General features: G+C 34.0%; 1 protein-coding gene across 14 annotated transcripts in view; it reads right to left on the reverse strand.

The window, feature by feature from the left end:
* Positions 1 to 18,117, reverse strand: part of LRBA (LPS responsive beige-like anchor protein) — a 761,353-nt gene that overhangs the window by 184,122 nt on the left and 559,114 nt on the right. For all 14 annotated transcript variants that reach the window (XM_063809071.1, XM_054683898.2, XM_526701.8 and 11 more), the window contains one exon: positions 17,653 to 17,765. In XM_063809071.1, coding sequence (XP_063665141.1) covers positions 17,653 to 17,765 — 113 coding nt within the window. The remainder of the gene's footprint in view (positions 1 to 17,652; positions 17,766 to 18,117) is intronic.

Raw genomic sequence — 18,117 nt, forward strand, 5'->3', positions numbered from 1 at the left:
GAGAACTGAGGAGCTACCCGATCCACCCCACAACAAGCCTGGCACTGAGTTACCAACAACAGCAATCTACTTCTGGAAAAAAAAAACCCAGAAAAGTACATAGAAAAATGCCTCTGTGGCACAGGCATAGAGGGTCGGCTAGAGAGTAGAGCAAGAACAGTGAGAAAAAACATCCACCACCCACGCCAAATTCTTACAGAGGAATTTGAAGTTTATACTGTATTTAAGGTAATAATAGCAATAACAAACCTAACTAAGCTTATCTATTGACTAGATTGACTGAACTCCCCACACTAACTACCTGACATAAGAAGAAGCATATACTTCTTTGGGCATAAAATCTTATTCATATCCCAGCCTATACTGTTCTCCTATCTCAGATAAAATAGAATCATAAAAATAATCTAAAAGAAGCACATAAAGGGAGACAAAGTACAAAGAACTGATGTGTAGAATAAAAAACAGCAAGAAGGTAGATTTAAGCCAACCACATAAAAAATTACATTAAATGTAAATGACCTCAACACCCCAATTAAAATGCACAGATTGTCAGACTGGGCATGAAAGCAAGGCTCTATTATATGTTGTCCATTAAAAAAAAGTTAAATATAAAGCCATAGACAGGCTTCTTAAAATAATAGAAAAAATGCTGCAAGTAATAATCAAAATAATGCCCTCCTGGGATATTAACATCAGAAAAAGTAGATTTCAGAACATGAAATATTACTAAGTATAAAGAGGGACACTGCATAATGAAAAATGAATTCTTTTATCAAAAAAATAACAATTTCAAGAGTGTATGCACTTTATTAGTTTCCTAGGGCTCCTATAACTAAATATCACAAACTAGGTGGCTTAAAACAATATAAACTTATTGCCTCAGAGTTCTTGAGGCTAGAAATCTGAAATCAAGTTGTTGGCAGGTTCATGCTCTCTTTGAAGCCTCTAGAGGAGGATCTTTCCTTGCCTCTTCCAGGTTCTGGTAGGCTCAGCTGTTCCTTGGCTTGCAGCAACACAACTCTAATATCTGCTTCCATCGTCATATAGTGTTCTCTCCCTGTATGTCTGTCTTTATATGACGTTTTCATACAAGAACACCAGTCATATTGGATTTGGGCCCACCCTAATGACCTTATCTTAACTTGATTTCATCTTCAAAAACCCTATTTATGAATAAGGTCACATTCATAGGTACCTGGAGGTTAGGACTTCAACATATCTTTTTGGAAACAAAATTCAACCCATAACATGTACCCAAAAATAAACTTGAAAACACGTAAAATAAAAACTAACAGAATTTTGGTGAGGTGGGGTGGCTTACACCTATAATCCTAGCACTTTGGGAGGCCAAGCCAGACAAATCACTTGAGGCCAGGAGTTTGAGACCAGCCTGGCCAACACGGCGAAACCTGTCTCTACTGAAAATACAATTAGCTGGGCAGGGTGGCACATGCCTGTAATCCTAGCTACTCAAGAGGCGAGGCATGAGAATTGCTTGAACCCAGGAGGCAGAGGTTGCAATGAGCCAAGATGGCACCATTGCATTCCAGCCTGAGTGACAGGGCAAGACTCTGTCTCAAAAACAAAACAAAACAAAACAGAACAAACAAATAGAAAAACTAACAGAACTGAAAGAAAATATAGACAAATCTAACTTATAGTTGGAGACTTCAACACTCTTCTTTCAGGATTCAACAGAACAAGTAGAAATCAGTACGGATACAGAAGACATGAGCAACGACATCTTCAACCAATTTTACTTAATTGATATTTATAGAACAATACTTAACAACAGAATATGCACTCTTTTCAAATGCACATGGAACATTAATCAAGGTAGACTATATTCTGAGCCATCGAACAAATTCTCACTAACTGAAAAGAACTGAAATCATACAGCGTATGTTCCTCAACCACAATGGAATTAAACTAGAAATAAACACAAGAAAGACATCTGACAAATCCCCAAATACATGGTAACTAAACAACATATTTCTAAATAATCCATGGGTCAAAAAGCAATTTACAAGAGAAATTAGAAAACATTTAAATGGGATGAAAATAAAAACAATATATAAAAATGTGTTGGACCCAGCTAAATCAGTGCTTTGAGAAAAATTTGTAGTGCTAAATGCTTATATTAAAAAGAAAAAAGTTCTTAAATCAATAGTTTAAAGTTTGCACCTTAAGTTACTATAAAGGAAGATAAATTAAATCTAAATCAAATAGAAAAAATATAGTATGGAAAGCAAAGATCATAGGAATTGAAAACAGAAAAAGCAATAGAAAAATAAATAAAATCTCTAACCAGACTGGTCCAGAGGGAGAAAAAGAAGTAAATGCCAGTATCAAGAATGAATGAAGGGACAACTTAGATGAAATAAACAAATTTTGTGAAAGATGCAAACTACCAAAACTCATTAACAAAAAGATAACCTGAATAGCACTTTATCTGTTAAGGAAACTGAATTCAAAGTTTTACAAAAAAACCTTCCCAGAAACAAAACTCTTGGCCTAAATGGCTTCACTCATGAGTTCCACCAAACATTTAAGGGTGAAATAATAATTGTATATCATCTTTTCCAGGAAATAGAAGAGGAAAAAACAACTTCAAAACTCATTCTGTCACGTAAGCATTACCGTGATGCCACAACTAAACAATATTACAGGCCAATATCCTTTGGGAACATATATGCAAAAAGTCTTAGGAAAATATTTGCAAATGGGATCCAGCCATTTATTAAAAGGATAATACATCACAATCTGGTTTATCACAGAAAGGAAACACTATACAATCAGCCAGTGTAATTCACTATACTAACCAACTAAAAAAGAAAATGCAATTATCTTCAGAAAAAGCATTTGATAAAAGTCAATACCCAATTATGATGAAGACTCTCAACAAACTTCTTACAGAAGGGAACTTCTTTGGGAGGCCGAGGCAGGCGGATCACAAGGTCAGGAGATGGAGACCATCCTGGCCAGCATGGTGAAACCCCATCTCTACTAAAAATACAAAAATTAGCCGCGTGCGGTGGTGTGCACCTATAGTGTCAGCTACTCGGGAGGCTGAGGCAGGAGAATCGCTTGAACCCGGGAGGCAGAGGTTGCAGTGAGCCGAGATCACACCACTGCACTCCAGCCTGGGCAACAGAGCAAGACTCCGTCTCAAAGGAAAAAAAAAAAAAAAGAAGGGAACTTAACCTAATAGAAGCATCTACAGAAAAGCCTATAGCTAACATCACACTTAAGGGCAAAAGACTGAATGCTTTTCCCCTAACACAAAAGACAAGGCACTCTCAGTACGTGTTAACGTTGTATAGTGCAGTAAGTCTTCATTTCACAATGCCATTTATGTAGAAAGTCCCAAAACGTCTACAAAAAGGCTGCTAGTAATAATAATTGAGTTTAGCAAGGATGCAGAATACAAGGTCAATTTACAAAATTCAGCTGTATTTCTATATACTAGCAACAAACAACTGGAATTAAACGTTTTATAACAAGATTAAAAACATGAATTTTTAAAGGATAAATTAACAAGATATGTGTAAGAATTGTATGCTAAAAGCTATGGAACATTTGAGAGAAACTAAAAAAGGACTAAATAAGTGGAAAAGACACTATACTAAGGAATTGGAACATTTAATATTCTTAGTACATTATTTTTACCCAAAATGATCTACAGATTGAATGCAATCCTAATAAAAAATCTAGAAGGCTTTTTAAAAATTAGAAATTAACAGGAAGCAAAAAGCCTAGAACAGCCAAACAATTTTTAAAAAGAAGAATAAAGCCGGAGGATTCACATGACTTTATTACATGATTTACTATAAAACCACAGTACTCAAGACTGTGGTACTGATATAAGGATATACTGATTAATTGTGAAGAACAGAGAGTCTAGAAATAGACCTACACATATATGGCCGATTGATTTCCAACAAAGATTCCAGGAGACCTCCAGAGAAAAAGTCTTTCTAACAAATGGTGTTAGAAGAATTGGCCTTCTACACACAAAAAAATGAATCTTAACTCTTACCATGAACTTACAATACATTCTAGACAAAAAAATAAGTAGCATTAGCAGCCACAATACAGAAGAATAGTAATAATTCTGTTTGATCCAAGTTGTTTTTAGAAAACCCATTAACACCATTGGGTCAAAATAAGTAGATAGTCAATTACATAATCTAAATCAGCAGCTTTCAACTTTTCCTGTAAGACAGTCTCTAATATATATACGCGTACACTATCTATTCACAGATCTCTTGCAACAAACCCACAGTCCCCTCAAGTGACCAGAGCTCACATGTTGGGAACAACTGGCACATCTTCATCTTCCTTTCTACCAACAAGACACCATCAAGTGTTATACATTTAACACTGACTAACCTTAAACCTCTTTTCTTCCTTTTCCTGTACGAAAAATTCAACCCTAAATGTAAGAATTCATAATAGTCCTTCATATTTCACTTGAATATTTCATGTGAATGTTTCGATCAAAACGATTTAAAAGTTTTTTTTTTTCCTTTTTTTGAGACAGAGTCTCACTGTCACCCAGGCCGGAAGGCAGAGCACGATCTCCACTCACTGCAACCTCCAACTCCCTGGTTCAAGCTATTCTATTGCCTCAGCCTCCCGAGTAGCTGGGATTACAGGCACGCACCACCACATCTGACTAATTTTTGTATTTTTAGTAGAGACAGGGTTTTACCATGTTGGCCAGGATGGTCTTGATCTCCTGACCTCATGATCTGCCCGCCCTGGCCTCCCAAAGTGCTGGGATTACAGGCGTGAGCCACCACAACCAACCTCAAAAATTTGTATTTTAATTTGTGTAAGGTAAGCTATATGATCAATTTGTTATATTAGTGAAACTGCTGAACAAGTCAGAAACTGGGACAGAATTCTAAAAAGATGCCCTAAAGAAGGCAATATCTCAAGTTTATAAAGACAATTAAACAATAGGATTGTATGATGATTTGAACAGTTATTAATGTTACTAACAACTTTTAATAACCTTGTCTGTATTTCAGACAGGTAACACTCAGATTTTAAAATAATTTACTGAGATAGGTCACACTAGATCTATAACTTTCCCAATTTACTGGCCTAATCAAAACTTTAATTTTTCTTTTTTAAATTTTTTAAAATTTCAATAGCTTTAGGGGGTACAAGTAGCTTTTGGTTAAGTGGATGAGTTATATAGTAGTGAAGTCTGGGCTTTTAGTATACTTGTCACCCAAAGAGTGTACCATAGGTGATCTTTCATCCCTCGCCTTCCCCCTCAGCCTTCTCCCTTCTAAGTCTCCAATGTCCGTTATACCACTCTGTATGCCTTTGCATACCCATAGCTTAGTTCCCGCTTACAAGTAATAACATGTGGTATTTGGTTTTCCATTCCTGAGTTACTTCACTTAGGATAATGGCCTCCAGTTCCATCCAAAAACTTTTATTTCTTATTATTAATTTTTTTGGTGTTCAGTGTTTTTTAATTTTTAATTTTAATTTTTATAGGTACATAGTTTGTGTATATACTTATGGGGTACCCAAGATGTTTTGATACAGGCAAGCAATGCATAATAATACCATGTAAAATCAAGTGTCTACCCCTTCAAGCATTTATCCCTTGTGTTACAATCAAATTATATTTTTAATTATTTTTAAATGTACAATTATATTAGTGTTGACTATAGGCACCCTGTTGTGCTATCAAATATTAGGTCTTATTCTATCTTGATAATTTTTTTTTGTACTCATTAATCATCCCTACCTATACTCCATTCCCTCACCACCCTTTCCGGCCTCTGGAAACCATCCTTCTACTCTCTATCTCCATTAGTTCAATGGTTTTGATTTTTAGATCCTCACAAGTAAGTGAGAACATGTGATGTTTGTCTTTCTGTGCCTGGTTTATTTCACTTAGCATAATGACCTCCAGTTCTATCCATGTTGTTGCAAATAACAGTATCTCATTCTTTTTTATGGCTGAATAGTACTCCATTGTGTATAAGCACCATATTTTCTTTATTCATTCATCTGTTGATGGATACTTAGGTTGCTTCCAAATCTTGGTTATTGTGAACGGTGCTGCCAACAAAACTTGGGAGTGCAGATACCTCCTTGATACACTGATTTCCTTTCTTTAGGGTATACACCTAGAAGTGGAATTGTTGGATCATATGGCAGCTCATTTTTAGTTTTCTGAGAAGCTTCAAAATTGTTCTCCACAGTGGTTGCACTAATTTATGTTCCTACCAACAGTGTACAAGAGTTCTCTTTTCTTCACATGCTCACCAGCATTTGGTATTGCTTGCCTTTTGGACATAAGCCATTTTAATTGGAGTGAGATGATAGCTCATTGAAGCTTTGATTTGCATTTCTCTGATGATCAATGATGTTGAGTGCCTTTTCATATGCCTGCATGCCATTTGTATGCCTTCTTTTGAGAAATGTCTATTCAAATCTTGTGCCCATTTAAAAAATTGGATTATGAGATGTTTTTCCTATAGACCTGCTTGAGCTCCTTACATATTCTGGTTATTAATCCCTTATTATATGAGTGGTTTGCTAATATTTTCTCCCATTCTGTGGCTTGTCTCTTCAGTTTTTGATTGTTTCCTTTGCTGCGCAGAAGCCTTTTTAACTTGATGTGGTCCCATTTGCCCATTTTTGCTTTGGTTGCCTGTGCTTATGGGGTACTACTCAAGAAATTTTTGTGCAGACCAATGTCTTGGAGAGTTTCCCCAATGTTTTCTTGTTTCACAGTTTGAGTTCTTAGATTCAAGTCTTTAATTCATTTTGATTTGATTTTTGTATATGGTTAGAGATAAGGTTCTAGTTTCATTCTTCTGCATATGAATATCCAGTTTTCCCAGCACTATTTATTGAAGAGACTGTCTTTTCCCCAGTGTACGTTCTTGGCACCTTTTTCAAAAATGAGTCTGCTGTAGGTATGTGGATTTGTAAAATCTTTTCTTTTTAAAGTAAATAAGTTAATGCAGTTCAACGGGATGTGTATCCCAGTAAAACTACTGATTTTCTTTTCCTCTAAATTAAAAAAATATTTGTCTATTCTAATTTTTATATTGCACCCACAATAACATGATTTTGTTTGCAGAATTTACTCCTTTCCACTTCCAAAAACTTGCTTCAAATGATAAATTTTGGATTCACACTTTTTAAAAAATTCCTTTTCTGAAAGTAAGACAATCTAAAAATTAAGCTACTGAAAAATGTTTTCTTATTAGTCTTGTATAAATGTTTTAAATATAACATGCATGCAATTATAAAGGTCTTTAGAAGTACGAACAATTTAATTCACTTTTGTTTCTGGAAGAGTCCTCAGAATAGTGTAGACAAAAGATGCCCAGCAAATACTTAACAATTATTTGAACAAACACATTGAATAGAACTTGGAGAATAGAATTGGACACGAATTTGAACATAAGAATAAAATATATTTATTACATTATCCACTGTAAAAAAGCATAGTACATATTCACATACAAAGTAACTTTTAAAATCATAGGCAAGATAAGAATCAGAAGTTGATACATGCAAGTATATTTTAAAAGCTACAAATGCATACATGTTTTTTTAAATGTCCTTCTACTAAATTCACTTTCTATAATTAAAAAAAAATAGCCAAGCCTAAAATCAGGAGGATAGTTACTACTACTAATTAAACTTAAAAAAAATTTCCTAGGTGTTTTGAAAATAGTTCCTATGTAAATTCACAGTAGATATTCCCTACTGTAAACCTACTTCAGTTTGTACACCCAGCACCAAACAAATACAAAGCATTATGGGATAAAATTAATAATGCTATGCAAATAAAACAATTCATTTATAAATAATAATAAATAGTCACTCCAAATCACAGTAACTTAGCATGATTAGAGAATAAATACTTAACTTTGAGAAGGATTACTGACTGGCAGTGTGTTGCTGGTATATGTCAGGATTATTCATCACCCTGACAGTAATATTAACCACAATCCATTTCAGTTGCTTCAGTTTATCATTTTCTGACTAATGTTAAAAAACAATGTCATTGGAGGCTGCTTGAATTAAGTGTAGAATTAACGTCTGTTAGAGTCATTCAAAAACTTCTATTAGAAGATAACTTCTACAGAAAACCAAATCTGCTATACAGAGTACTAATGCTTAAAAGATGTAAGTTTAGAAACACAGCCACACAAAATAAATGGACTAATTCTGTTTTAAAAGCAAAACTTCAACAAATCCTGTAAATGCCTTATAACATCCATATACATATATATATTCCTTAAATATATATGCTTCCACTTTCCTGAACTTAGTATTAAATTCTACATAAAGAGTTGCACAGACACATTTTAAACTAACATGCCACATTGAACACGTAATAATTCAATTTAAAAAGGTCAGTGTACCCATGAAAAATTTTCTTCAGGGTTATATAAATTAAATAGCTACACAGTTTGCTACCTAGGATCCTCAAAATTAAGTAATCTGCTAAAGGTCCCTCTACTTATAAATGGTAACAGGAATATACAACTCTATCTAAATCCAAAGATTCCCTGCTCTGGTCTAATTTTATCTTTCCAGGCTGTTTTCTCCACATCATGTTGATATTCCTTTTAGAAGATATCTGCATTTATAACTCTTCTATTAATTTTTATACTGCTCTTTCTTGTTTTATGATTATTCACTTTCTATAGCATAATTTTCTTGTTCTATTAATGCAATAGTTTCCTTTTATCTGAAAATATTTATTCCAGTTTTTTTTTTTTTTAAACACTTCTGTTTCATAAATTGCCTCTGTTTCTTCTGGTTTTGTTTTGATTTTCTATTTGCTTTGGTCTTTGTCATCTTTCACATTAGAGGTTGTCTTTAAATGTTTGCTAATACTCGGCTGCACCTCCATTTTTAAGAATGAGACACTGAAGAGCTGATTGAGCATATAGACCATAAGTAGTGATGTGAACTGGTAGACTTCACTGAAGGGAAATCAAGTGGGCTCGAAGTAGAATCCCTAAATGTTTTATTTTTTTAGGTGTTTTCTTTTGAGCCAGTGAATATGTCCAAAGAGTAATACAATCTTCTGTCTTATGGGGTGGGGATGGTATAAGCTTAGCTGCCACAGTTCTAATAGCATGACAGCAGAAGGGGTCTAGGGGCTTTCACGACTTGGTACTTAAAGCTTTCAGTTATAATCCTCCTGTTTTCCATCCTTTACCTTAAACCCTCCTTCTGGTGTGCTTGGTGTTCTCATATCAGAAACGTGTCTGGTACAATTTCTCCAAAAAAGTCAATCTCTTGCTTTTTGACAATACAGAGGGAAGAGTAGTTGGATTTTGGAATGAAGCAGATATAAACCAAGTATTGAATTTAAAATGTTCTTTCAGATTATACCTAAAGTCTACCAGTTGACTGACAGACAGATTTGAGATCAAATCCTGAGCTTACCACTTGGAAAATGTGTGACCTCCCAGAATTCTTTAACCTCACTAAATCTTAGTTTCCTTATCTGTAAAATAAAGATAATAACACATTCCTTACAGGGTTATTGAAGGAATTAAATGAAACAGCATATGTAAAATGCCTGTCATAGTGGAAAGCACTTATTAGGGCTTCCCTCACAATCCTACAAATACATTGGGAACTCTCCCCATATCATTTTTATGCTTATTAGACTGCAAACTTTCCAAGGCCAGACAATGTAATTTATATCATAATCTCTAAAATCAATGTGGCATACAACAGCATCCATGTTTGATGCCAAAATTAAACTGTTTTAACATATTATGTCAGCCAATAAAACATATCCAAAACATAATCAAGTATGGGGTAATTTTTAGTTTCTTTCTCTGTATTTATATTTTATTTAAACAATTTAAGATCTATTATTTACTGTTGTAGTATCGTAAGATGTGTTTCTTTTTGTAAGCTTGAATTCCTTTAGCTTCACTGAAGCCCAATAAATAGAAAAACGAAGTAAAAGCCATAACACCTAACAAGTTTAAACAATATTCCCCCCACCCCCAAGAGTGTTCTTTTCCCTCTGTGACATCTAGATGGTATATTGATTCCCGGTGTATCTGTTACAGAGCAGACTAAAAGGACTGGCATTCATCAGAAACAGCACTTAAAACTTAAAGAGATAAAGAAGTGCTGTCTGATCAACAACAGTTAAATGTCGGTAGTCAATTCCAGGTCAAGATGCATGCTGTATATTAAATGTGTGTGTTAAACAGAAATATCTCACATATAAAAATATACATCCAAATGGTAGGAGATACATGAAGGAGAGAAAAAAAATCACTTACTTTTCCTGAAAGAGAGAGCGAGAAACAGAAACATATACTAAGCACAAACAGGAGCAACTCAGCAATGAATAACAAATTCACTATGGTTCTGTCACTCAGTTCTCTTCGGTTTTGTCAGAATCTACTCTTTAGAACTATTTGGATCCAAACTAGGGCAATGTAAACTGCTAGGTTAACAGAGTGTGAATAGTCTAGCATTGTAACATAGGTTTAAAAACAAAATGAAACAAAACAAACATGATTTCTTAGAGCTTAGACAAAAATTTAAAATTCAGTTTTAGTCAATTTTCCTCTGATTCCTATGTTGCAAGATAGGAATCAGGAGATCATGGTGCAGGTTCATTTTCTTCTACTCTTTATTTTCCTGTTTCTGCACTATGGACCAAAATAACAGCTCATTTTGTGGTTACAATCTAAAGATGAAAAACGGATTTTTCTTTACCTTGTTCCTCAAACTCTCTATTTTCCTTCATTTTAAAAATGTGAGTTGTAATTATTAAAAAGTAAGTATTTGCTTTATCTTGGCCATTCCTGTTTCTCCCAAATCTTCAGCTTATTCTTTTACTAGGATAGTAATGACTTCATTTTATTCTTTCATATCTTCAGAAACTAGCAGTCCATGGCATATTACAGTACTCAATTAACAACCAATAAATGAATGAACAAATGAATAAGCAGTAACACTGGGGATCCTCTAGTTTTAACCGAACATTCAGCTTTTTTTGTAAAATAGGTTTAATCAAAAAAGGCTGGAGCATAACCTGGGATAAAGACAACAAGAGTAGGGCAATTTGAAAAGAAAAAAAGCTTTCCTTTTTCAAGCAATAGCATGTTGCTTGTATGTACTAGGTACTTCAGCATGAGAAGTGAAAGGCGACTTGATAAATAACATTAAAACAGAACCAGCAACTGGTGCCAAAAGTGGAAGGCAGTATTGGCATATTACAGAGTTTCTCAAACTTTCTGGGCCAAAGCTCACGTTAAGAAATATGTTACTTTAAAAAACACACATGTACATACACTCAAACAAATTGAGCAGAAGATTTATACAATATGCACAGTAATGTTTTCTTTTTTATATTATGCTACGGTATCCCATTCATTTTTTAAAAACGCAATTGTGAGCTACAGGTTGAAAACTTAGTGTTCAAATTCTGATTCTACCTATGTGCAACTTGACCTCATGGTGCATTAGTTTCTGCCTCTGTAAAAAAACAATAATGATGTTACCTACTTAAAGGGATTTTGTGAAGGTTAAAGGAATTACCACACACAAAACACTTAGACAAAAGCCTGGCATATAGTAAATGCTCAATAAGTATTAGTTAACAATAATAATAAAGTGGATGCTCCTGTCTTGTGAATTTCATAGCCAAGATAATTGGGTTTTCATTGGCAAGTGGAATAGTTATCAATTGCATTTCAATCCAAGAACATGCTGGTTTTTTTAAAAGGTACCCAGATTACTATACAAATACATATTATATATTCTAAAATAACTACACTGGTCAACTAGAAGAAACATGATTGCCTCAGATTGTCTTGGTTTCCCCCTCTCAGAAAATCTGTTTTACACTATCACTTTCCAAAGTAAAGAAAAAATAATAAATCACAGGTACAAAGGAAATCATCCTAATCTACAAAGGAAGCCCTGGTACTGAAAAACTCAGCCATCATAATTTATTTTTATGGTATGACATTTTGTAAATATATTCCTGCACTGATTATAAATTCTTATAAAGAAATATCAAAAAGAAAATGTTGAATCTTATCTCTTCCAAGGAGGTTGTCAAAATATAAAATCAATGTATGTTTATAAAATATGGATTAATGTCACTCCAAATTCTACGCATGGTTAGACCTGTCTTCTCATCAGTCAGAATTTCAGACTACTGATGAAATAACTGGGAAAGTAGAGGGAAAAGAAATCAACCTCAAAATTGATTCCTATGTTTTTCAGCTTTGAAAGAATAAATTAAACCATTTTATGCTAAATGAGGACTTTTGCAATACAAGAAAAGATTTAATTTTCACCAGTCTTTCAGAATAAAATAGATTTGATCTTCTCAATGTACTTACAATACCAATTTAGAATGATTATAAAGAGATATATTGTACATGGAATAAAAGCTTATACATTTAAAAAGACATTTTTTACATTGCTCCATTCAGACTTTTTTTTTCTTAAAAGACGATCAGAAAAATAATACGGAAGAAAGGATGCTGATTGCATTAATTCAGCTTCAAAAAGAAAATTCCCAGTGCAACATGGGAGAGATTACCAAATAAAATTGTAGCTTTGTATCAAAGGTACTAAAAGTCCTCTGAAAAACAGCTTTGGTGAAATTAAATAGATATAAATATGCATAAATAATTCAATACATTTTAAAGCCAGTCAGGCAATATTATCCACTTAAGAACGGAGATAAGATCTGTTTGTATTCTACATTAAGCTATGCATACAATGTTTTCTAAGATTTCACAAGTTTATTTAAACAAACAGTAACGTTTACAAAATGTATACTATGGGACAAATTTTAATACAATTCTATTATAATCATTATTTGTACAGATAGAGCTCATTTATATATGAGATGTATTCTTGAAAATGTGTGTATAAACCAATATTTGAAAATTGAATCACACTGTAAACATTTTGGCAAGCCTTAATACTAAAAGGAATGAGATACTTTTACTAAGTAAACAATCACCGCTATTTTATATGTGCAAAGTACAATTTTCAAATATCTGATGTGCTTGATTATTTCACTAAATGCAGTTGATTCCAAACTCACTTATTTCATCAATATTTAATGAAAGCAATTAGTACTAGTAGAATTCCATTCTCATGAACCTGAATGACTTTTGTAGCATTCACACTACCATTGGTTTATAGGAAAGGAGATATTAGTTGTAAGGCGGTAGAATGTTAGAGCTCCTCACTTCTCCCCAGGCCTACTAATTACACTACTGTTCATTATTCAACTGTGTGCCCTTCAGTTCTTGTTGAAAGCACTTTTTATAACTATTCCTTCCTCAGCCAAAAGGGCAAATATTTCTCAAAATTTCTAAAAATATAAAAATGAATGCCATTACAATTAAAGTCACAAAATTACACAAATGACATTCCTTATGTCTTTGTTTAGTGGATGTGGACATATTTGGATAGAGGTTAATGAAAGCAACAGTTTTGTTTTGTTTTGCAGCCCCCTCTTTTTTACTTTTAATGTAGCAAAATAAAAAAGCAAAATTACTATTGATCATCTACTGGGGCATAAGGTAGCCTTATTTCTCATATCCTGAAGAAAAGGCATTAGTTAAAATAATATTTTACCCACCCAACAAAAGTATTTCACAAGTTCCTTAGGTACAGCTGTAATACACAAATAAAATTTGATTTTAATATAGGATTCTGTTTAGCTGGCCAGTAATCTACAATAGCATTTTTCTGATATAATTTCAATGAATATTCATAATAAAAATCATACAGCCTACATAATAAAAATGTTCTGGAGGCTTCCTTCTGGTCATTTAACATTTTTAGTAGAATAGGTAACAAAGATGAGGGGCAGAGAATGGAGGCAGTTGGTAAAAAAGGGTGGTGTTAGGACGAGGTAAAAGGGTTATGAGAACTTTTGGTCAGGTACAAAGATGGAGGAAGAGAAAAACATATCCTCAAAAAAAAAAAAATAACCTCCCACTTGTCACCATTAGGTACTGTTTCATCAAGACTGAATCATGAGTCCAGCCCGAGTCCAGCCCACAATCCATCTTAGTACTCATCACATCTTAAAGAGATTTCTAAAAACTCATCTAAAGCACAAAAAACATCTGAATAAGCTATGTGCTGAAACAGAAGTCCAAACTGTGGATTCAGCCCTGAAACAGAAGGCAAGGCAATACTTCTAGGACCCTAGAACACGTATTCATATATATGTCGTTCATTTTGTGAAGCAAATTTTATATTCTAACAAAATCAACCCCCAAAAAATGATATTTTTACTTTTGCAAACACAAAATTCAAACCATGGAGAGAGAGTAGGGTATAATAGCCTGAGGATTAAAGAGCTGCCCAGTTTTTATTATTGACCTACTGCATGGCTCATTACACAAGTCAAACTAATACAGTCCTCATTTATTAGACTACAGAGCTCTACAGATTCCATAATACTATGGGGTCTTAGAACAAATATGATACCGAGGTGTAAGCCCTTCCTTTTTTTTTCAATTTTTTTTAAACCAACCATTTATCATTCCTCATGGTCAATGGGTCAATTGGGAAATTCTACTGATCTGGGCCTGGCTTTGTTGCTCTTAGTTGGACTCCTTCATACGTTTGTGGTCAGCTGGCAGGTCAGCTGAGGACTAGCTTGTTAAGGATGGCCTAAGCTGTCACAGCTCAAGTGTCCTCCATGTGTCAGTCACATCCCATCAGCAGGTTAACTTGGGAATGTTTAGGGCATATTCTCAAAGTGATCACAGAGAAGCAAGAAAAGAAACACACAAGCACTTTTTCAAATTGTTTCTAGTTTGCTAACTTTTTTTTCTTGCTGGTTTCTCTTTTATTAATGGTGGCAAAATATATATAACATAAACGTACAGTTCAGTAGTATTAAATACATTCACATTGTTGAACAATCATCACCACTATCCATCTTGAGAACTTTTTTCAACTTGCAATCCTGAAACTCTATACCTATTATATGAAACACTAACTCCTCATTCTCTCCCTCACCCCAGGCCCTGGCAACCAGTATTCTACTTTTTGTCTCTATAAATTTCACAACTCTAAGTACCTCATATGAATGGAATCATACAGTATTTGCCCTTTTGGGACTGGCTTATTTCACCTAGCATAACATCCTCAAGGGTTATTCATGTTGTAGCATATGTCAGAGCTTCCTTCCTTTTTAAGGCTGAATAATATTACATTGTATGTATATACCATATTTTGTTTACCCATTTATCTGTTGATGGACATTTGGGTTGTTTCTATCTCTTAGCTGTTGTGTGTCACGCTGCTACAAATATGAACATGGGTGTAAAATTATCTGTTCTTATCCCTACTTTCAATTCTTTTTAATTTTTTGAGAAACTACCATACTGTTTGACATATAAGCTGCACTATCATACATTCGCACCAGCATGCACAAGGGTTCCAATTTTCCACATCTGTGCCAACACTTGTGATTTTCTGGGTTTGTTTTCATTAACAATCTTCCTAACGGTTGTGAAGTGGTGTCTTATTGTGATTTTGATTTACATTTCCCTAATAATTAGTGATGTTCATTTTCATCTCATTGGCCACTTGTATATCCTCTTTGGAGAAATGTCTATCAGGTTCTTTACCCATTTTTGAATGTTGTTGAGTTTTAGGAGTCTCTACAAATTCTTGATATTAATCCCTTATTAGACATGTGATCCACAAATAAGGCTTTCCTCTGAAAATTAAAACTCCCTTTTAGAGTTCAGTAAGTAGATATAGAAACTGGTACAATTTCTTAGCTCTAAGCACTATATCAGGCACAAGAGATACAGAATTTAACAAAACAAAATCTTTGTATTCAATGATTTTGCTTAATAGGGAACACAGAGAAGAAAATGTTAAAATTATAATAAATTATGAAATGTATTATAACAAGTATATGGAAAGTACCCTGAGAGTTCAAATTTCTAGATAAAGAAAAGAGCCAACAGCAAAAGCACAAGAGGTGAACATGAGGCATTACAGGATCAGATGATACAGCAAAGATGGGGACAGAGACAGAAGACGTGATAATAAAACAGACAATGGCTAGATCCTAAACACTATTGTTTGTCATGAAGAAAATGTTAACCTTCGTTTTGACATCCTCGGTAACTACTGTGATTGTCTGAACTGTGTGAAGATCCTATCCTGTGGATAGAGAGTAGGAATTACTCCTGAACATCTTCCTGGAATGAGTAAATAAGAGAACACACTCTTAGAGTCCCTGAGCTCTAAGTAAAGGACACTGGATATGTTGAGTGAACTTGTACTTCTCATGCTGGGATCTGCAGACACTGAGCAATGATCTTCTGACTGAGACTGTGAATCACTGAGAGCCTTGCATTTCTGCTATGATTGGGTATTCAGTGGAGCTTTACATAAACACTTACCTGTGGCCTAAGATGGATTTAGAAGAGTTAAGGGAAATGACTATGTATACCCTTGAAAAAAGTTAGTACTAACAGCAAGAAATCTGGTGTTTTGAGAATGTAAGAGTGACGTACAGGAATAAAGGACCAACACTGGGTCAGGGTACAGACAGGGAAGAAGCAACAAAGAGTCTCCAGGTCAAAGATGTAGAAGACATAAACATTTGTTAGCTGTTCCTAGAAATTACTAAGGAAAGAAGCATCACGAAAAAGACTGGATATTCCACTCACCTAAAAAATGAGGGTAGAGACTTTGTACTCAGACATTAAAGGAAATACAATTCTGAATATAAATTGGAGGAATCAGTTAGAACTCATAATGTATTTCATCCTAATTTTTTTCCTAGCACCCTCTAAAAAAGGGATAGAAATAATGACAAATTCAGTAGCAATAAGCAGAATAGACAAAACTGTGATCTCCAGATATTAATTCCCACTAGGAGAGGCCCCACCCGGGCTCCTCAAAGAAATAGATGATTCTGTATCTGGGCCAGAAAATGTAAGGGTTAAGACTAGAGTGCCTTGTCATACCAGAGAGCATGAAAGTTATCAAAGACTACAAACAGTGTCAAAATGTCCCAGTAATAACTTCAAGAAGCTCCCCCGGTCAAAGAAAGAACAACTGAACATCAGTAAATAACTGCAATGGATTGAAACATCAAATACATTGAAATCTACGAGTTCATAAAGATACTTTTTTAATAGTCAGTTGGATACCATTGGAGAATGCTAGGAATCAACTCAATATTTTGAAAACTGTTATGTAAATTAACAGAAAAGAGAAAGAATTAAACTTCTATCCTGTCTTTTCTCTGCAATGTACCACTGGATACCCCAGTAGTAGAAGAGAGGAAGTGTCTCTTTATAGAATGAGTCCCATAAATAAGTGAAACAAAAGTGATATTTTAAATACCACAATTTGGCAATGCTTACTAAATTAATGAATCCATGCACTGAATATCAGTGCTAACATCACAAAAGAGAAGTAGTGTTTATCATGCACATTAAATTTTTCCATTTGAAAATCTGTTTAAGAGATAATTATATTAAAGGTACGACTATATTTGAAAAAATTTTTTAAGTTAAGTAAAATAACGAAAGACAATCCAATTTATTTTTATATGCAAGACAATTATATTTCAGATCATTACTGAGAAATTACCTTGGACAAATCTCTGAAGTTGGTGGGCAAGGTAAGATCCAGTTCTTCTGATTCATAATTAGTGATGACCCAAGGAAACACTGGATACTGATTTAAGTCATTATAACTCCGTCCTGATAGGGAAAAAAGTTACTCGTAATTTATAATTTTAAAAGTGAAATAAACAGATTCAGTAATATAATTTACTAAAAATAAGATTAAACAATTTTTGATTGCCAGACATCATTCTCAGTACCCATACTTTCTCTCATTTAATCCTCACAACAATCCTATGAAATTGTATCATCTCCATTTCACAGATGAAAAAATTGAGTCACAAAAGGTTAGGTAACTTGCCCCAAATCACACAACTAGTAATGGTCAAACCATATTGAAATCCAGATTTTCTGGTCCTAAGTTTGTGTTCTTTTAAACTACATTTGACAATTTTTTTTATCACTTGAAAGCCTGTCCCAAATAAAATAC

This window comes from Pan troglodytes, chromosome 3 (genome assembly GCF_028858775.2).
Source record: "Pan troglodytes isolate AG18354 chromosome 3, NHGRI_mPanTro3-v2.0_pri, whole genome shotgun sequence".
NCBI lineage: Eukaryota > Metazoa > Chordata > Mammalia > Primates > Hominidae > Pan > Pan troglodytes.